A 21037-nucleotide genomic window follows, 5' to 3' on the forward strand; every position below is an offset into this window, starting at 1 on the left:
TCCTTCCTCTTGCAAAAAACCCTAACCACCTACTTGGGTTTACTAATTAGAATGTAGAGTGAACCAGGGAGCATTAGACATTGTGTAGGCCTTTTTCTACACATTTATACCCTGTTGTTTACTTACTCTTGAAACCTTTTCTCCTTTTCTGTATTTATCCAGTCTTTTCCTTGGATAGAGAAATTATTTAAACAACGCATTCTTGTGCAAGTTTCTTTAGAATTTCCCATCCTGATCTTTCATTTATTCTCCAGAGCCTTCAGAGTTAAAAATTCAAAAGCTGGCATGCCAAAGATGACCATATTTCTAGCTTTTCAGCATTTTTTCTTTCACTAAAGAAATTTTTCACATTGAACATCAAATTTTATATTTGTGTGGCATATCTGTCATATTATGCTCTTTAAAATGGAAGTTGTTGGAAAAATCAACATTTTATATTTTTTGCCCTCCCGTATCACACTGGAACTTCGCTGCAGCATTTTCAGCCAAATTTAGGAGAACAGTAATCTCTTAAAGACTATTTAAAAAGACTGTTTCTAGTGTTAAATAAGTAACAAATGACTTATTCTTTTGGCAATCATATTAAATACACATCCAGGACTACTTGATACTCAGCACTGACTCCTCATGACAGTATTCCTATGTGCCAGACACTGGTTGTATGCCTTAGAAATCTCTTATTTTTTTAATATTTATTTTTTTTAAGATTTTATTTACTTGAGGTGGACAGAGGGAGGGAGAACATGAGCAGGGGAACAGGCAGAGAGAGGGGGATAAGCTGACTCCCTGCTGAGCAAGTTGCTGACTCAGGGCTCATTCCCAGGACTCTGGCATCATGACCTGAGCTGAAGGCAGCTGCTTAACCTACTGAGCCACTCAGGTGCCCAGATAAATCTTTCAATATGGTGAAATATTTATATGGTTAGTATTATCTCCATTTTACAGATTGAGGAAATGAATCCTATTGAGAGGTAACTAATTCAGCAAATGTCAAGATTTAAATCCATGTTTGTCTCCCAGTGTACTTTATACTACTTGATGACAAGAAGGTTTTTTGTTTTGTTTCAGCCTTCTTAAATGTCAAGGTGTTGTTTACAAACCAAGGTTGTTTTTTGTTTTTTGTTTTTTGTTTTACCAATTACTTTCAATAATATGGTTCCATCCATTATATAATTCTTCTACTCTAAAAATAAGTTGTCTTTAGAAACTCAAAAAGGTCATTATTTTATTTTTCTCTGTTAGGCATCTCCAAGAGTTACTGTTGATGATTATTTGGTAGCAAAATTAGCAGATACTTTGAATCATGAAGATCCAACCCCTGAAATCTTTGATGACATTCAAAGGAAGGTATTATATATAACATTTGTCATTTGTATGTTTCTTATGAAAGTGTGTTTTTATGTGCATGTAATTGATTTTTTAAAAGGTTATTGAAACATAAAAGTATAATGGTAACTAAAAAGATGTTAACTGACTAACACTTCTCATTTAAAAAAAAAAAAAAAAAGTAGGCCAGTCTTTTGTTTGTTTATTTAAATGACAAATGAGGAAAATCCTTATTTGGGTTGTTACTTAAATCTGGCTAAAGGCCCAGATATATAGTCATAGAATTTCATGAGTTAATGATGATGTATAAGTGGCCTGACATAAATTTATTTTACTGTGTTCCTGGAGCCTTTATGTAGACTTGTTTCTTAGAGAACACTAGTTCCTAGAACATTACCTATAACCTGTCATGTGACTTGCCTTGCACTGGGACCATTTTCCATGCACTTAGGTACTAGAGGGATTGTTGATTTTGAAATTAGTCGAGAAATCATTAGTGGTGATGTAGGCTTATTGCTGGCACCTTATAAATATGGAACCTGTGATTGATTATAACAAGACCTCATTCTAGCTTTTGTTGAAATCTTATTAGTGAAAATTAGTACATTATCTGTATTAATGGTGAAATATCTTGATTTATTTCAATAAGGTTTATGAATTGATGCTACGAGATGAAAGATTTTATCCTTCCTTCAGACAGAATGCACTTTATGTGCGCATGTTAGCTGAGCTGGATATGTTAAAAGATCCTAGTTTCAGAGGATCAGATGATGGTGACGGAGGTAAGGTGGCACATGTGCCTGTGTGTGTGTGTGTGTGTGTGCCCGTGTGCACGCATGTATACATAAATCTATTCCTATATACTGTTGACCAAAAGACAATGTATCAAGCAAGGTAAAAAATGGCTTGAAGCCCAATATAAATTGTAAAATATTTAAAACTCTATAAATGAATGACAAAATTTAGTTACTACACTAAATTAAAAGGCTGAAAATTTAGTAACAGATTAAAACATAACTATAAAAGCCTTGAAGTCTTCAGAAGAATGTTTTCTTGAGTTTTGTCACCCAAATATTTTTATGGTATTTTCCATTTTACTAGTAACTAATAATATTCATGACTAACAGTGGGATTATTGAGAAGATTAAATGAGATAACAAGCCATGATCTTGAGAATGTACCATGAACTATATAAAGCATTGTTTTAAAAAAATTTTTTTTTCTCTTTTATAGTTCTGTTTTTTATAATACTGTTTTCCAAATCCTGCCTTGTATAAGGTAGAAGAAACTACATGCGTGGCTTATTCCAATCTTTCAGTTGTTTTCAAATGAGGATATTATCAGTATGACATAATAAAGAAAGCAGGCTTTGAGAATCAAAATATTTAGATTTTACTGCCTGCCGTTCTACTACTTAATACCTATAGTGATGTTGACCAAACACTTAATTTAAGTCTGGTTTTTCTCAGTTGTAAATCTGGAAGAATAATTTTGTCATAGTAATATCTTACCTCAGAGTTGTTGTTAGAGCATTGTTGGATTTAAAGGAAATTATGTATAGGAGAATGATTTATAAACTAAAACATCAATTTTTATTAGTAGTATAAAAGCAGTTATTTAAAAATAGTGAGAGAGGCAGCCTTTAGAGCACAGGCGTACATATTATGAAGTCCAATGACCATTTTACTGGTGATCAATTCAGAAGTACTTATAAAACTAATAGAATATATAAGGTGTGATAAGCTTCCTGGTATGTTCAAATAAGCAATGGAAATAAAAAGTAAGTGGGCAAGAGTTCACTAATTATTTTCAGAGTAATTTTAACCATTTATGAATAGGCTCTATGGACAGGACTACTTCGAGTTGGAGATAACAGTACATCTGTTAGGTAGTTAGCATTGCTTTATTTTTATCTATCTATTTTTTAAATTTTTTAATTTTTATTTTTTATAAACATATAATGTATTTTTAGCCCCAGTGGTACAGGTCTGTGAATCGCCAGGTTTACACACTTCACAGCACTCACCATAGCACATACCCTCCCCAGTGTCCGTAACCCCATCCCCCTCTCCCAACCCCCCTCCCCCCAGCAGCCCTCAGTTTGTTTTGTGAGATTAAGAGTCACTTATGGTTTGTCTCCCTCCTAATCCCATCTTGTTTCATTTATTCTTCTCCTACCCTCTTAACTCCCCCATGTTGCATCTTCACTTCCTCATATCAGGGAGATCATATGGTAGTTGTCTTTCTCCGCTTATTTTGCTAAGCATGATACTACCTATCTGTCTATTTATTTGATAGAGGGAGACAGGGTGAGAAAGGGAACACAAGCAGGGGAAGTGGAAGAGGGGGAAGCAGGCTTCCTGCCAGCCCAATGTGGGGCTCTATCCCAGGAACCTGGGATCATGACTTGAGCTGAAGGCAGACACTTAACAACTGAGACACCCAGGTGCCCCAGTTAGCATTGCTTTAAAAAATAATCTCTGTTATAGCAGGTTCGTACTCTTCTCATCCCCTCTCCCTCCTCCTTCTTTCCCTGGTCTGTATTAGTAAGAGTTTACTTTTTAAATAATCTAAGAAATCCAGTTACAGGAGTTTGCATTTGAGTTTTAATAATTCTATATTGGTTGTTGATCTAATATTTTGAGTTTTTAAATTAATACTTTTTCTGGTTTAATTTGTAAACCTGGAATAATGTTCCATTAACTGGATATGATTGCATAATTAAGGAAGTTTGGGGTTTTTTTAAGAGTACTTCTGTGGGAGCTGAGTAAAATTCAGTGTAACTCAAGTTTATCATACAGTGTTATCTGTATTTACTGTTTCTATTGAAAAATCTTTTACAGAGCTGCAATAAAATTTGCAAGTAGCAGTGTACTATATATAAGAAATATATAAATATTTTAATTTTCATTTCATCTAGAGATTTTTTAGTATTATGTAGTGTGTATACACACACACACACACACACACACACACACACACTATGTTTTATATATGTAGATACTCTAGAGATTTCTTAGTATTATATAGGATTTGCTCTATGACCCAGAATGAGAGGAGATAAGTTAAATCATAATCAGCCAATTGTTTGAGCTTCTAAGTAATCTATAATTTAAAATGATGATAGTAGTGTTACATTCTGTGGCAGTAGTTTTTGTTCCTATAGTATAAGAACTCTGTCAAAGTCTTGTAAATTGACTTTAACTTTTATTCATATCTTTCTAGGCAATCTAGTTAGTTGTCATCTGTGCAATTAATGGAACCAATTTTTTTATCAGAAACTTCCCAAAACTTTCTTAAAGCATAAAGTACATTAAAAATTTTCTTCTGCGACTTGTCTTGATCTGAAGTAAATGTACTTCTCTTGTGTATCAGCCACTGAGTCATCCTTCACATTGGAATTATTGATTGAAGTTTGGAATTATATACATTAATGTATCTTTTGTCTTTCTAGGACATTGCTTTTTAATATTTTTTGTCCTTTTTGGTGACCTTTTATAATCTTTATAACTAAGAAATTGTCTAACTCCTTTTCATGAAACCATTTGAAAAAAGTATGTGGAAAGACAGGTATAAATATGTAGAATGATGGGTATAAATTCCTTTTCTTGAAACCATTTGAAAAAAGTATGTAGAATGATGGGTATAAATAAATGTCAGGTTTATTGTCTTTGCTCGTGTTTAGGTTTTAGGCAGATTTTTTTCAAATAGTAATGCTTATGATTTTCTTGTTATAAGATTATTTAATCAAAAATAGGCCTTCCCCACATTTTTTGTTATAAAATCAGTTTTTATCTTTAAAATTAAGTTTCTTGAGGTACCTGGGTCGCTCGTTCTGTTAAGCATCTGCCTTCGGCTCAGGTCATGATTCCAGGGTTCTGGGATCAAGCCTTGTGTCGGGCTCCCTGCTCAGAGGAGAGCCTGCTTCTCCCTCTCCTTCTCTGCCCCGCCCCCGCTCATTTTCTCTCTCTCTCTCTCTCTCTCAAATAAATAAAATTAAAAAAAAATAATATTCTTGACAATTTATTTTTTAGACATTTTAAAAATAATTCTCTAATCTAGTTTTTAACTGTATAGGTAATTTTTTTAAAAATGGAGGCTACAGGTGAGCCTAAAATGAATGGGCCAAGTCTTATTATGTGTGATTATATCCTTCAGTGGGTTGGTTTTTTTTCCCCTTCTGAGGAAGGAATTTCATTCCTATTTAATCAGATTTCAGTAGGTAGGTAGGTAAGTAGCTGAATGGCTTTTGTAAGCCTCCCCTTTTTTCCTTCTCTTTCTCTTTGTATTGCATTTTTAAATTAGTTCAGCCTTAAAATACTTGATATTTCTCATTCATTAAAACCATGTTAATTGATTAACCATATTAATATATTTAATAATTAAATATTAAAAATATTTAAATAATGCTTTGTTTTAATTTTACTCACATTTTTCATGCCATATGAAATCATACTTTTGTTTTCTAATGTTCATAGGCAGTTATCAAAATCTTGACTAAATGTGGGCCTTGATTGATTTTAGACTCTATTTCTGGATCTTCTTATTGTTGATTCCAAAACTAAATTACACCTTGTTTTCCTTCTGATTGCTCTTTTAACTTGATTTGTCTTTGGTAGAAAGATTTAAGAAGTGGGCAGACTACAGAAGGAAGTAGGAGGTATATAATTGAATAAGGTGGATAGAGAACTGTTTGCTCATTTTAATTATCACTTTGCTGTTAACGAGGGGGTAATTCTAGGTGGAATTTCCTGTTTACTTTTTGTGACCATAGGTCTGAGGGACCAAGAAATGTTGTTGGGCATTTAGAGTTGTTGAAGCTGGATAGCAACACGAACTGCTTCTTTCTAAAAGTAATAGAAAGTGGTTTTGAAGACCTGTTTAGATATCTAGATTCATAAATAATCTCTTAAATTCTAGAAGCCGTACATTAACTTTAAGCTGTATATGTTTACTGCTTCACCATATATTCATTTCTGTTTTTAAGTGAGAGACATCTTAATTGGTAACTTTGTGTGCTTATATATAGAATAAAACACCGAAGGAAAAGACATTAATTTTAATAATGTGTAATTGACTTGGCTCTCTAATGTTACTTTATAAACATAATTTTTAGCTTTTTAATTAAATGGCAGTGCATATGGAGTTTATGTATCTTTTTCTATTGGTTATATATTGATCTGTGAATCTAGGGTTGTAATGTTTTTGAGCCAAATCTACCAAGAATAAGTGGACATAATCGGTATATTATATATACACACTAATCTAGTTATTCTTCATATGAAAGAAAAATTTTATTTGTATTATTTCTTAATCCAGCAAGACAGAACTAACAAAAAAACCTTGACATTTCCTAATGAACTTCACTCTACAATGTTTTCTTCATGTTTATGTTTTATCAGAAAACTTTATGTGATACAATAAGAATAAAATATTTAATAATTGCTCTCCTGTACATGAATGTCTATTTTTGGTGTGTGTTTTGTAGGGGCAACTCAGATGTGTGTGTGTGTGTACACACACACACACACACACACACACACACACATATATATATATACATATATATGTATATATATATTTTGTTTTGTTTTCCTCTGAATATGTGGCTGGCAAAAACATGAGGCTTAAGGGAGCAGGTGTTTGGGGAGTAGTATACCACAGTTTCCTTTGCTGTTTCATTATGTCTTTGCTTGGGTGACTTTCATTCTTGGTGTTTGAACCTTAGGTAAAACAGCTCTTTCAAAAGTTTTTTTCTATATACTAACTTGAATTTCTCCTCCCACAGAGTCTTTTAATGGGTCTCCTACTGGAAGCATAAATTTGGTAAGTTATTATTATGGGCACTTAATTATCACAGTGACTTAAAAATATAAAAATAAATATACATAAGTAAATATTAGAAGCTCTCAGATCATCCTTTAATATAATGAGAAGTTATTTACTTTAAATGTTAAATTCACATAATAAGCACCTCTGAAATTTATTTTTATTTTTAAAAAATGGGCTTAAGTTACACCTGCATAATTCAGTTGTATGTGGTAAAAAAGGTGACTTCATTATTTCCAGTCCCAATATGTAGTATTTTGAAATGACTCTTTGGTTAGTGCTATGTTGGATAGTAAACTTGTAATATACAAATGTTTACATTGAAATTAGGTTTTATTTTTTGTATGTAGAAAAGGAATACAAAATTAAGATATCTGAAAACTCCCAGATACTTCTTAATGTGTGCACTATAACCAGTTCTGGTTGTTGTAAAAATTTTTTTTAAGCTTAAGGCCTTAGAGTAAATTAAGCAACATTATTTTATGATTACCAATTTAAGAGTGATATATTTTTAGCACATAAGCTGTCATTGGCATTTTATACATTCACAGTGAAGTGTGAAATAGTGAACATTTCAGTTCTTTTGTATATCCATCCTTGTAATGAATAAGTTATTTCATAAAATGCTGCAAGGAAGAAATATGTTCTATGAAAGTTTCAGTCTAGAGTTTGTAGGGAATTAGAGATTGTTTGCTTTGTTCTTATTCTATTTACATTACTTTTTCTTTCACTTTCTGTAAAAGCTAAATGGTCTGTAGATCCATTATCTTATGTTGTATTCTGTATAACTATATTTCAAAAAATAACCTTATTGAGTGTTTTATTACTCTACAAAGTACAGCCTGTAACAAAACACTGAAGCAGTCAGCCATAGTGTTGTGTCAGATATGATGTAGCATTTGAAATATTTTCCTAAATCCTAAATTTGGTATCATTACCATTTATTCTTTATATTTTGTAACCTTATAACAAAAAGGAATAGCTCCTAGAGCATGAAGAAAGTATTAGCAATAATGTTCATTTATAATGAAAGTTTTCAAGTGTGATGAAGCTTCATTCATTTGAAATTTCAATTAGTCACACTTTTGTAGTGCTTGTACAAGTGTTTGAACACTAGTAACAAATACTTTTTTTTTCTTTATTCCATATCTGGAATAAATGCTTTTTCAAATAAGAGTGATTCCTTTGTCACATATAAATATAAACCACATAGTCTCTCTTGATTGACAAAGGTCACACTTGAGGTCAGTGATTTGCAGTATTTTGTTACTCACATGAATCTATTATATTCAAGGTTTTAAATAGCTAGAGTCTTTTGAATTCTTTCTTCTTTAATATATAGACAAATTTTAGTGGATAGCTACATTTAAAAAATAGTTTCAAGATTGTAAAATAGGTCATAATAGTTTTTTCCAATATAGTAAGCAAAGAAAATATTTAATGTGGGGACTTACTCATTTTTTATTTTGGACTGGCAGGTAAATTTTAGGCATTTCTAGCAGTGCAGTCATTGTTATATGGATTATCACAGTAAATCTGAACTTTCCTTTTTTGTTTCAGCATGATGTTAAATAAAAAAATTCTTTTTTTTGCAAGCAGTCCAAGAATCTTAACCGAAGGATTACTTTACAAAAATTATATTTTATTTCAGGACAGCATTAGTCTACTTGTTTTGAAATAACATTTTTCTTTTATTAAATAATACTTATTCTAAACAGAATGTAGTTAATATTATTTCACTAATTGTAATTTTATAGTCTACTTGACAATTACATTTGCCTTATATCTGTGACTAATGTTTAAGAGATGTTTCATTGGATTTTTTCATCATATTAAATGGAAATAATATTATTTAAGTGTGCTAAAAAGACATACAGGTATAAAGTTTTCTAACAATTTCTGTGTTGCATAGCATAAGATGGTAACGTTTAAAGCAATAAGTACTGTTGTGCTGTTGAAATGTTACTGCAAAGGAGGGTTAATAATAGTAACAAAAATACTTCTTGAAAAACAATTGTTTTATATTCTCTGTGATCGCTTATAATTAGAAGATCATAATCGATAACAATCTAAATTTTGTAGAATATTCTATTTTCTTGAGGCTTCTATCTTTCACATAAAAGTAGTATTAAAACAAAGGTTGTGTTTCTATCAAGATGTTTTATTACAGGTCATACGACCACTTAAAAATAAGTGCACTCTCTTTTCAGAGCATTATAATTCATTCTGTAAACTGACAAAGTTGTAGAACTAGTATTATACTGTTGTACCATTGAGAAAATTGAGGTACAAGAAAGAGTTGATTTGGCTAAAGTCTCTTAGGGTGTCACTGGTGAAGCCTGGACTAGACCCGTTTTAATTTAATGATTCGTCCACTTGACTTGACCTGGGAAATATTGGATTATCTCTATGTTGTTGCATATTTTGCTTCTCCTAATGAACAGTCTTAAGTAGTAACCTTTTGGCTTTCTTCTCAGAATGTAGTTGCCTTAATTTAAATGGGCTTGCAAGGCTTGCAAGCATTCCTTTCTAAGGAGAGCAATTTCAAATGAACTCTTTTTTGTTGTTGTTTATGTCATATATGGCTGCAGTTAAGTCATTTAAATGACTCTTCTAGTAATATCTACAATATCATGTTAGGTCCCAAAGTTCATTCAGATCCTGTGGTTTTTAGAGTGTAAGAAACGTGTGAATCATATGTCTGTGTGTCAGAGGTCCTCAAGACCATTTTGATGTTCAGTGATTGTTAGAGGACTCATAGGCCTTAGCATAGTCTGACTCCTGTGGAAAGGATTTATTAGAGAAAAAGAATAAAAAGCAAAATAAGGGGGTGGCTGGGTGGCTCAGTGGATTAAGCTCTCTCTGCCTGACTCTCTGCCTACTTGTGATCTCTCTCTCTGTCAAATAAATAAATAAAATCTTTAAAGAAAAGAAAGCAAAAATCAGCACAGGGAAAAGGCCATGCAGCAAAGTCCAGAGGAAACCAGGTACAAGTATCCAAGAATCCTCTCCCATGAAAGTTACCTTAGGCAAACTTAATTCCTCCAGAAATGAATGTGACAACACATGTGAAATGTTGCTACCAGGAAAGCTCATCTGAGACTAAGTGAAGAGGATTTTTACTGAAGGCAGGTCACGTAGACAAACCTCTAGTTAGTACATACTAAAATTCCAGACTCCCAGAAGGAAAGCAGGTGTTCAGCATAAACAGTTATTAGGTACAATGAACTCTTTGCAGTTAAGGAATGGTGGGAACCTTCCCTAATTCTGAATTCCCACATGTCATCCAAGGGCCAGGCTTGCAAGCATTCCTTTCTAAGGAGAACAATTTCAAATGAACTCTTTTTTATTGTTGTTTATTTTTTTCTAGCTTTATTGAGATATAATTGACATAAAACATTACATAAGTTGAAGAGGTACAACATATTGGTTTGATACTAGAAAGTGGTTACCACTTTAGGGTTAGCTAACCCCTCCATCACATCACACAATTAATTATCATTTCTTTTTATATTGAGAATATTTAAGATTTACCCTCTTAGTGATTCCAAGTATATAATATTGTGTTACTATTATTATTTGAAATATATTTGACTCATTAACTCTTTCTGTACAGCATTATGTGATTATGTGCCCTTCTAGGTATATGTGGGTGTGTGTATATGGGCAAAAATGTCTTAAATTAAACCCAAAGGCCATAGTTGAATAAAGATTCATTTTGGGTCACTCTGATAATTTTTTGTCTGTGGAACTGTTTTTGAAAATTATTTAAAATCTCTTAGACTCTGGAATCACTTCATGGAAATAACAAATCATAACAGGCAACATTTTTTTGTGTTAGGTAGTCTTACTAAATATTTTACATGTCTTTTTATTTAATCCTTATATAACCCTATGATGTGTAGGTACTCATTTTATAGATAAGGAATCTAAAATCATTTCCAAATTAACTAAAATGTTAAATAATACAGAATTGGCTCTAGTATAGGTCAACATTAAAAAAATTAAAATGTTAACTTAAGAATATGTCTAATTATTTTTATCCATATTTTTTTCCTTGCCATGTATTGAATATAATTGAGAAGTAACAAATGTCGGTATATGGGTAAGCAGTGAAGGAGGAAATAATCGACTAAGTTCATTTCTGAAATACTTTGTATTATAGTTTTTTAATTCTGTATTTTCTCTCTCCTGTTAGTATAAATTGAGAAGTTTTTTTGTTGGGGGAGGAATGCAGACAACAAAAAGTTTATGTGGGGCAAGATGAGTAAGGCATATATGATGCAAGATGCTTTAACACTTTTTTCCTTATAAAATTAAACTTTTTTTTTTTTTTTTCCTTTACCAAGTCTTTAGATGACCTTTCAAATGTATCTTCCGATGACTCAGTACAACTTCATGCTTACATTTCAGACACTGGTAAGAGACTTTGTGGTATAATTATTACTCAAAAGTTATTAATTATTGTTACCCTTGGATTATTTTCCACATTTACTTTTACAAACAGTTTTTCTCATCTGTAGTCATTTTTAAGTTACATTTTTTTCTGCAGCATGTTTTTCATTAAATTCTGTTATTTTTATTTGTGTATATGGCTTGATACATACTCTTTATTGTGTTCAGTGATTCTTTGTGTATATGTTATGATGTACTTGTGTATCTTCTTTCTCTAAGGTTGTTACTGTTAACATTTGAAAAACTTAAACTCTAAGCATTTTGTCATTGCTAATAAACTCTTGAAACCTAATCTTTTCTTCTTCTTGTTTGCGTCGGGCTGATAATTATCTGCATAATTCTTATTAAATTGCTTGGGGCTGGCTTTAGCTCTAATTTTTTTATACATGCAAAGTCAAACTAGGTAAATGGGTTAATGGAATGTTGGTATAGGAGTTCACAGAAGCTTAAGAAATGCTTAGATGAGGTAAGAAACCTCTAAAATTTTGTGACTCAGCATACATGCAAAATGTTTAGTCAAGTAAGAAAAAAATCAATTTTCATCATTGCCATTGGGTTATTAGCTAATGCCATGAGTAGTAATTAATGATGGTTTACTTATCCTTCCTCTCACTATTACTAGATTATAGATAGGAGTGTGTCTATCAGATTACATTTGGAGTATTACCATACTGAGGTATCTCAGGTCAGTTTCGTGCTTACATTTGAGGTAACTAAAAGGAGATTTTATAGTGGAAGTACAGTTTAAAAGATAATTTGCATTTTTTAAAAAGATCTCTGTTTTCTTTTGCTTCCCACTGGTGCTGGAGTCTCATTTTGCATTGTGTTCCCTGCCGTATTTCTGAAATAAGTTATTAATAATTGCTGTCTAAGTTGTTTTTTTATCCTTTACAGTTAGTTGGTGCTTACATTACTCTGCTTGTAAAAGTCATTAGATAGCAACTTTCTCAATAAAACCAGAGGTTTTGTTGCTTTTCTTTCTAGCTTTGTTAAAGTTGTTTCACTTTTCCTTCATGAAACTTTAAAATTCTTTTTAAGAATCTCTCTTTTCTTTGTTGGTTTGTCTTCCAAATATTAAAGTCTTTGTTAAACCGCAAATGTTTAGTATTTGTCCTTATATTTCTTTCTTAAAGACCTAAACTTTGTCTCAAGGAAGAAACTCATGTCCATATTTCTTATGTAGATCTTTCTTTTCTCCGAAAGTTGTGATTTTTCTAGCAGCTTTGTCCATTGATTCAACAAATATTTATTAGCTTGTTAAAATGTGTGAAAGCACTGTACTAAGCATTTTTAATAAATTATTATTTCTGTCAGACAAACATACATATAAATACTAAGAGGCAGCATAATAGGGTTTTAAGAGCATCACTTTTGTCCATTTCTGGGGGTTCAAACCCCAGCTCTGCCACTTAATAGTTGGGTGAATTTGGGCAAGTTCCTTAACTTCTCTGTACTTCAATTTCCTTATCCATAAAATGTAATAATAATATTTATCTCATAGGGTTGTCATGGGACTCATTAATTATATTAATAATTACATATGAGTGGACATTATATATGTTTGTTCAATAAATATTTTACCAGTTGGACTCCAGAGACTCTGGATTTTATATTCTTAACATCTTTATTATGGGGAGTAGAACTTAGAGTCTAGTGAAGGGCTTCTCAAGAAGTGGTCCTTGGACTAGTGCATACTATTTCTGTTCTTTGTGAAATCTTGCTTTAAAAAATATTAGCTAAATTAAGCAATGTTCTTAGTAAAAGTTTGATTTATATTCGGGGCCTCTTCCTTATCCAAGTATGGATTAGTGACAAATAGTTTCTATCACCTGCTATGAGTAACATTGTCCTAATGAAAACAGAGTGTTTCCACAATAATATCTCACCATCACCTCATAATCAATATATGCAACCTCATTATCTATTTTTAAAAATTACCTTTTTATCTTCTGCACAATCTCTTTATGCTTCCTATTTTGTGTGTACCCTAGTCATGAGCTCTTCTGCCTATCGATTTGTGATAGATATAGCTGATAATTCTTTTTTAGAAAGCTTTCTTACATTCTTCCCTGCATTTCTCTCCATTCTTCTTATTCTGGTTAGCTTCTGATTGGTTATGATTTGCTGCCTAATTGGCTTCTGTTTTCTGTTTTCTTTCCCCAAACCTTTCTTGAGCACAGCAGATAAAACTATTCCCTTGTCACGATGTGTTGAGTGGTGGTGGTTCTCTAACATGATGAAAGGTTTATGCAGTGTGTTCTGCATCAGTCTCTGAGAGAAGGATGACTGGAAGAAGTGAATTGAACAGTGAATATTAAATAGTGTTACCTATAGTTACAGCCTTAGAGCCAGGTGACCAAAGTCTGTCCCTAGTGTTATGTTTTGTTGAATCAGGCACACTGATATTAAATGGGAATGAAGGACAGTTTTGAGTAGAAAGTACAAATCTTAAAATAATTTTGATGAAAGCTTCAAAGAGGCTTCTGTCTCAATTGCATTTGCCAGTGTAGATTTTTAGCCTTTTTTTTTTTTAGTTTTTATGTTACTAAAATAATTTACTAAGATTGCTATATACAAACCCTTCTTTGCCTAATTATATACAAAACACAAAATATTTAGCTCCAGAACTTGGCCATTCCTCCCCACACACAATTATGGATCAGTGTAATCTATTATTAGAAGAGCAATTTATTGGGGTGCCTGGGTGGCTCAGTGGGTTTAAGCCTCTGCCTTCGGCTCAGGTCATGATCTCAGGGTCCTGGGATCGAGCCCTACATCAGGCTCTCTGCTCAGCGGGGAGCCTGCTTCCCCCACCTCTCTCTCTGCCTGCTTCTCTGCCTACTTGTGTTCTCTGTCTGTCAGTTAAATAAAATCTTAAACAAAACAAGACAAAAGAGAAGAGCAATTTGTGCTTGTGGTCAGAATGGTAGTCTAAAAAGTGCCATGGTGAATCCTGCCTTCCACACATAGAAAGGGTGAAAACAGTAAAATAAAAATAGCTAAAGGGAGAAAGCTACAGGTGCCAGACCAAGAGGAAAAGTAAATTTAGGGAAGTGAAGTGAAGTGGAGGCCAAGGAGCTCACATGATTTTGATGTGTTTTGATTTTTTTTTAAAAGATTTTATTTATTTATTTGACAGACAGAGATCACAAGTAGGCAGAGAGGCAGGCAGAGAGAGAGAAGGAAGCAGGCTTCCTGCTGAGCAGAGAACCTGATGTGGGGCTCGACCCAAGGACCCTGGGATCATGACCTGAGGTGAAAAAAGATTTTATTTATTTGTCAGAGACAGAGGGAGAGAGAGCGAAGGAGCACAGGCAGACAGAGAGGCAGGCAGAGGGAGAGGGAGAAGCAGGCTCCCCGCCGAGCAAGGAGCCCAATGGGGGACTCGATCCCAGGACCCCGGGACCATGACCTGAGCCGAAGGCAGCCGCTCAACCAACTGAGCCACCCAGGCACCCCTTGATGTGTCTTGATTTTGATGGCATTTTCATGTCTCTCAAGTTCCAAAGAGGCAGTATGGACTAAGGCCATAGGAAGTTGGAACCCAACCCCCCACATGAAACCCAGATTAACAAAGGGTATTTGATATGAAAGAGGAATGAGAAAAACAGCCTAGTGTCTGGGGAAAAAACAAAGAATGTCAAGATCATGTCTGGAAAAGGTATCTGTCATCCACAAGAAATTGAAAGCCTATCTAGAGTCAGCCATCTTCAAGTGATTTGTACCACAGGGTCTCCTAGCCTGAGAGGATGTCAAAAGTAGTCATAGGATAAAACCCAAGGCAAGAATGCAACACTATGAAAAAAAAACAAATGCAGTCATAGAAAAAAATACTGTGATTGAAATTGAGATCAGTGGTTGGATTAAGAAATAGACCAGATGTAGATGAGTGGAGACTCAGTAAACTGCTCGAGACCTGAAGAAATGTTCTAGAATAGAATACAACACTAGAAGGAGGTAAGAAAATGGAAAAATAGAAAAGGAAATGAAAATTATTCAAAGTATATCTCTTTACTTAATACACAATGGGAACAGGTTTAGATTTTAAAAGCATTTTCCTACGGACTTGTCACACTTGAATGGTTTGTGACAAGTCCATAGGAAAATGCCTTTAAAAAAAATATCTCCAGGGGGTGCCTGGGTAGCTCAGTGGGTTAAAGCCTCTGCCTTTGGCCCAGGTCATGATCTCAGGGTCCTGGGATGGAGCCCCACATCTGCTCAGCCTGACTCTCTGCCTACTTGTGATCTCTCTTTCTCTGTAGAATTAAAAAAAAAAAAAAAAAAATCTCCAGAATGAATTACACTTGTAAGTTTTTTAATATTATAGACAATGAAGGGACTTGCCAAAAGACTACATAAGATCTTATTCCTTGGCTTTTGCTTTCTGTTTAGTTGAAGAGATTTTAATTGAAATACAGCTGAATGGTGAAGGCTGCTATGAAAGATTATTTTGTTTCTGTTACTTTTCCTCTGTTTAAAGAATAATACTATAATAGGTGGTAGTGCGGTATTGTAACTAAGAATAAGTACAAGCTCTTGAGGTAGAGAGTCTAAATTAGATATCACTGTGTGGTTGGTAGCGTCATCATAAACTTACAATGGAGTTATTGTGTATAAAATCTTATCAATGTGAGTACAGAGGATGGGAATCTATCCTTTGGTGACATCCTTTTGTCTCAGTCTGTCATTTCAGATTCTTCTTCATTTCATGTTCTTTTGTTTGTTTTTGTTCTTCATCTTCCTCCTTTTTGTGTGTTTTGTTCCTCTTCATTTTGTTTTAAATGACTAGTATATGCTGACTATGACCCATATGCTGTGGCAGGCGTGTGTAATGATCATGGCAAGACATATGCACTGTATGCTATCACTGTACACCGACGCAATCTTAACAGTGAGGAGATGTGGAAAACCTATCGTCGTTATAGTGACTTTCATGACTTCCATATGAGGATCACTGAACAGGTAATGAAGTTTTTAAAGTTTGTGTGCTTTAAATTGTTTCCTGATTTGATGTTTGATTCTAAATAGTTCTGAGGATACTGACCAAAATAAAAGAAAGTAAGGTAAGCATTTTTGTATAATCAGCATAATGCCAGAACTATTACGAGCATTTAACCAATAAATCAATCTTTAACCATTCCCAAGCATTGTAGACCAGTGACGAAATATCAGTGGTCTACCTTGGAAAATTAAAATGAATGTATATTTCTGAGTGTGTGTGTGTGTGTGTGTGTGTGTGTGTGTGTTGTTTTGCAGGTGTGTTTGGGTTTGGTTTAAAATAGGGAGGATCACTGTAGGGCACTTTGTGTTTTCAGCAATATAATTCAGAGCTCTAGTTATTGTAAATGGCATCCTTATCCCCACAGTGTAACAGTTAATTCCTTGATCCATCAAGTTGTTTTATAAACCACAACCTAAATTAAGTTTAACATTAACCAAATAATGTTTTTAATTCTTACTAAATACAACCCTTTTGTTTTATAGAAGTATATAGACCCTTAAAGATAACATATGCGAACAAATTATTTCTGTTTTGCTTTTTTATTAAATACTTTTTTCCTTTACTTTAACTTTGAAAAAGTAGATCATCACCAGATGAATTGGAATATGTGATCTGTAAAATTTATTTTAACTTTTGAAAATCTTTTATTTCATTCAAGGTCTTTAAATACGCAACTGTATTAAACCAGTAAAAATAATAATAATTAATAGTGACATTTGAATGGACAGAAGCCCTGAAATGACACTGTATTATTTGACTAATCAGAAAATACCTTTTCCAGTTAAGATAGTGGAAAAAATATGGTTGATACCATGATAATGTTATTGAAGTATTCTGTGAATAGAGTGAGATAAACGATTAATGGCTTAAAAGTGATTAAAAACAGATTAGTATTGACTCCAGAAGCCCATATGAAAAAGACTATTTTGAGGGCACCTGGATGGCTCAGTTGGCTGAGCAGCTGCCTTTGGCTCAGGTCATGATCCCACAGTCCTGGGATTGAGTCCTGCAAGTCCTGGGTTGAGGCTCACATCAGGCTCCCAGCCCCATGGGGAGTCTGCTTCTCCCTCTGACCATCTCCCATCTCATGCTCTGTTTCTCTCTCTCTCTCAAATAAATAAAAATAAAATCTTCAAAAAAAAAAAAAAAAGGAAAAGGCTTTTCTGAATTATATTCACAAGGAAATAAATAACTTTGGACTTGCCTGATCTGTTTTTGTTGTTGAATGGATCAGCATGTTTCTTGATTTGTTTCTTCATGTTTAGCCTGATTTTTTTGCAGAGGTAAAAGAATTTTCTGTGCTACATTGAAGAAATAACTGCTTGAATTTTTTAAATACTGCATGTTTTATATGCTAAAATCTCATAGCTTGTGTTTCTTTCTCCCCATCCTCACGCTTTAACCAAAAAAGACAAATTTTAAGATAATTTGAATTGCTAAGAAGTAGTTTTATTTACTTCCAAATCAATGGAAAGTTGGTATAATGTGAAATTGTCTAGGAAAGTAAATATCATGTGTACATATTGACAAATACAAGTGAAGAACATACCTTAAAAAAACTTTATTAATAGAACAGTTCAGAGAGAAATTTTGTTTTTAATATAGCATCAAAAATTAAATGAAATTAATAAAGTGAATTCATTTTTGAGAGGGCTCAGTATAGGCAAAGTGCTTTTGACTTTGTGTTTCCTATCAAGTCCTGCAGCTTGTGATTACTTAAGTGTTTAGATTGCTCACAGAGCTTATGAATTTAAAAAAGAAAAGTTTGTGAGTGAAAATGCAGCTTTAAGCAAAATACTAAGTAAGCATTTGTAAATAAGACTCAGGCTGTTTGCCTTTTAGCTCTGCTTTACCTGTATTTTAAAATTTAAATCTTATAAAATAGCAGAAGAAAAATGCAGTGACTCAATTGTAATGCATTGGTTGGTAACAGTACAACTGTTAACACAAGTGAATTTTACCTCCATAGAGCTCTTGAAGTGTTAACGTTTTTTTAAAAACAGGTTTTGTTTATTTAACTTTGTGATGTAAACTTTTTCCTGTCTAAATATATCAAATCATTTATACTCTTTAAAGATTTTTTTAGCCTCATTTGATATTTTATGGATAGAGATTTGTAAAATTGAAAGAAAATAATTAAAAAAATAAATGCGACATTATTTTAGAAATCACCTGAACTACGCATTTATTTGTTTAACAAATACGTATGAAGTTTTTTCTGTGGCTTGGTACTGTTCTCATGCTAGGGATATAACAGGGAACAGGACAGACCAAGTCCTTGCCTCCAGGAGCTTACATTCTGTTAGACACTGTATATTACTGTTACATTGGGTCAATTGTATATTAGCACTGACAAAATAGTAGTGATTTAGAAAATATAAAGTATGCGTTAAGGTAACTGAGTAAAAGTATTTATGTGCCTGGCTATAAACCAGTTTTGAATCCTTCTAACATAAAATTTCAGGCATGTCTTTTGAATTTTCCAGTAGTGCATTAGGAATCTAAACCTGACATATTCAGTGTAGAAAGATAAAATCTTTGAGTTTGGAATGTCTGTGATTTATATATAATATTTGAGTTCTTTGTGAACATGAAATACTCTTTAATTTATGTGAGTTCTTATGTTCAGGTAAATTTCTAATTTTTTTACATTCTTTTAAAAAAATTTCTGGAGCTTTTGGCAGAGGGAATTATATTATCCTTTCAGGGAACAGGTTATCTTTTACTTGTACTTATAAAATCTTTAAAATACCAAACTTGAAATGAGTTTAATATAGACTATAAATTTCACCATTTTTTCCTTTCATAATAACAGTATTTGAGAAAACTGTCAGTCATTTATGCTTCTGTTCCAGATAATTTTAAAAGGAGTTTGATAATCTAGGCTGTAAGAAAATAACTTTTTTGGCACTTAATTTTTTTAATTAACAAGGTTTAATATTTTAAAGTTTCTGAAATAAACTGTTGGTTTCATTACAAACTGCTATTTTCCTTTGATGTATTAATTTGCTAGGGCTACCATAACAAAATATCACAGACTGAGTGGCTTAAAGAATAAAAATAATTTCTTTTCAATTCAGGAACGTGTAAGTCCAAGATCAAGGTATTGGTGCATTTGGTTCCTCCTGAGCCATCTCTGCTTAGCTTTCCCTGTGGACTCCCTTCTCTCTTTGGCTTCGCATGGCCTTTTCTTTGTGTGCTCACATCCTTGGGTGTCTCTTTGTGTGTTCAGATTTCCTCCTCTTATAAGGACCCCAGTCAGATTAGATAAGGGCCCACCCTGGGGGCTTTTGTTTTAATTAATGCCCTCTCTAAAGGATGTATCTGCAAATACAGCCGCATTCTGAAGTACTAGAGGTTAAGGATTCAACATATGATGTTGGAGCAATACCTTTCAGTCCATGACATCTTTGTATTAGCAGAATAAAGTATATATTCTGTAAAGTTAAATCAGGAGTATAAGATGATGTAGGAAAGTAATATTCCAACAAATTAAATAACTTTAGGACACCTTGAAAAAATTAATTTGTTTCCATAAGGTATGATTCTTTTTTAATTAATTCATAAAACCAGGAACTCTCCACTGGACATTTGATATTCAGTGAAGGCCCATTCTAATACTTTTGTGAGCAACCAAATTTGTGAGTATCGCTACAGCATAACGTTTTCCCTGTAAATTGCAATTATCCTTTTTTGTTTTTCTTGCCTTTGCTGAGGCAAAATAACTGCCTTTACCTTTCATGTATAACATACATTGAATTTATTCACATTATAGCTCCAGGCAACCATTGGATTTGCTATTCTGTTTAATAATTTTACAGAATCTTCCAGTTTGGAGATGAAAATTAACCTACTCCTTTTCATTCATTTCCTCTTTAATCTGTGCACCAGGAATAAGTTTTCTTTACAGAGCCATTATTGTTGATGTTTTTAAACACAGGATGGTTTTAGAAAGCTTGTTTCAGTTTAGGGTGTGTATCACATGGGAAAAACAGGAAGGCTGCTTGAAGTTTCAGTTACTAGGCTTTCAGCCAGCCACAGTCACTAGCTAAATGACTTTGGTCTCATGCTGTGTTAGTAGCTGGTGTAGTTAAAATCTGTGTTTTAGCAGGGTATAGCACATTACTATATATGTGGACCTCTGAAGGTGCATCCAAATGTTAAGTCTGTAAATACTAGACCTAGAGCATGTAGACTTACTTGGTGTTTGTGGCCTTACAAAGATGCAAAATATACTAATGGCTTTTAGGGTTTTTTCCCTTAATAATCTCTGAGTTTATTTTTCTTATGTTTGGTGGGGGAAGAAGTGTCAATGTTGTACTATATTTGTTTATATGCGGAGTTGTAATAAAACTGTAATCTCTATTTTGAAATTTGCTTTTTCTGTTTTTAATAATTAGCTGTTACAATGATTAACTGATTGAC

The 21037-nt window shown here is 33.1% G+C and overlaps 1 protein-coding gene across 3 annotated transcripts in view; it reads left to right on the top strand.

Annotated features, from left to right (window-relative positions):
* The window catches only part of SNX13 (sorting nexin 13), a 129955-nt gene that overhangs the window by 90288 nt on the left and 18630 nt on the right, over positions 1 to 21037 (top strand). For 2 of the 3 annotated variants that reach the window (XM_032303919.1, XM_032303917.1), the window contains exons 14-18: positions 1243 to 1347; positions 1976 to 2108; positions 7115 to 7152; positions 11505 to 11574; positions 16400 to 16572. In XM_032303919.1, the coding sequence (XP_032159810.1) occupies positions 1243 to 1347; positions 1976 to 2108; positions 7115 to 7152; positions 11505 to 11574; positions 16400 to 16572 (519 nt within the window). The remainder of the gene's footprint in view (positions 1 to 1242; positions 1348 to 1975; positions 2109 to 7114; positions 7153 to 11504; positions 11575 to 16399; positions 16573 to 21037) is intronic. The other variant, XM_032303918.1, reaches the window with a different exon arrangement.

This window comes from Mustela erminea, chromosome 11 (genome assembly GCF_009829155.1).
Source record: "Mustela erminea isolate mMusErm1 chromosome 11, mMusErm1.Pri, whole genome shotgun sequence".
Lineage (NCBI taxonomy): Eukaryota > Metazoa > Chordata > Mammalia > Carnivora > Mustelidae > Mustela > Mustela erminea.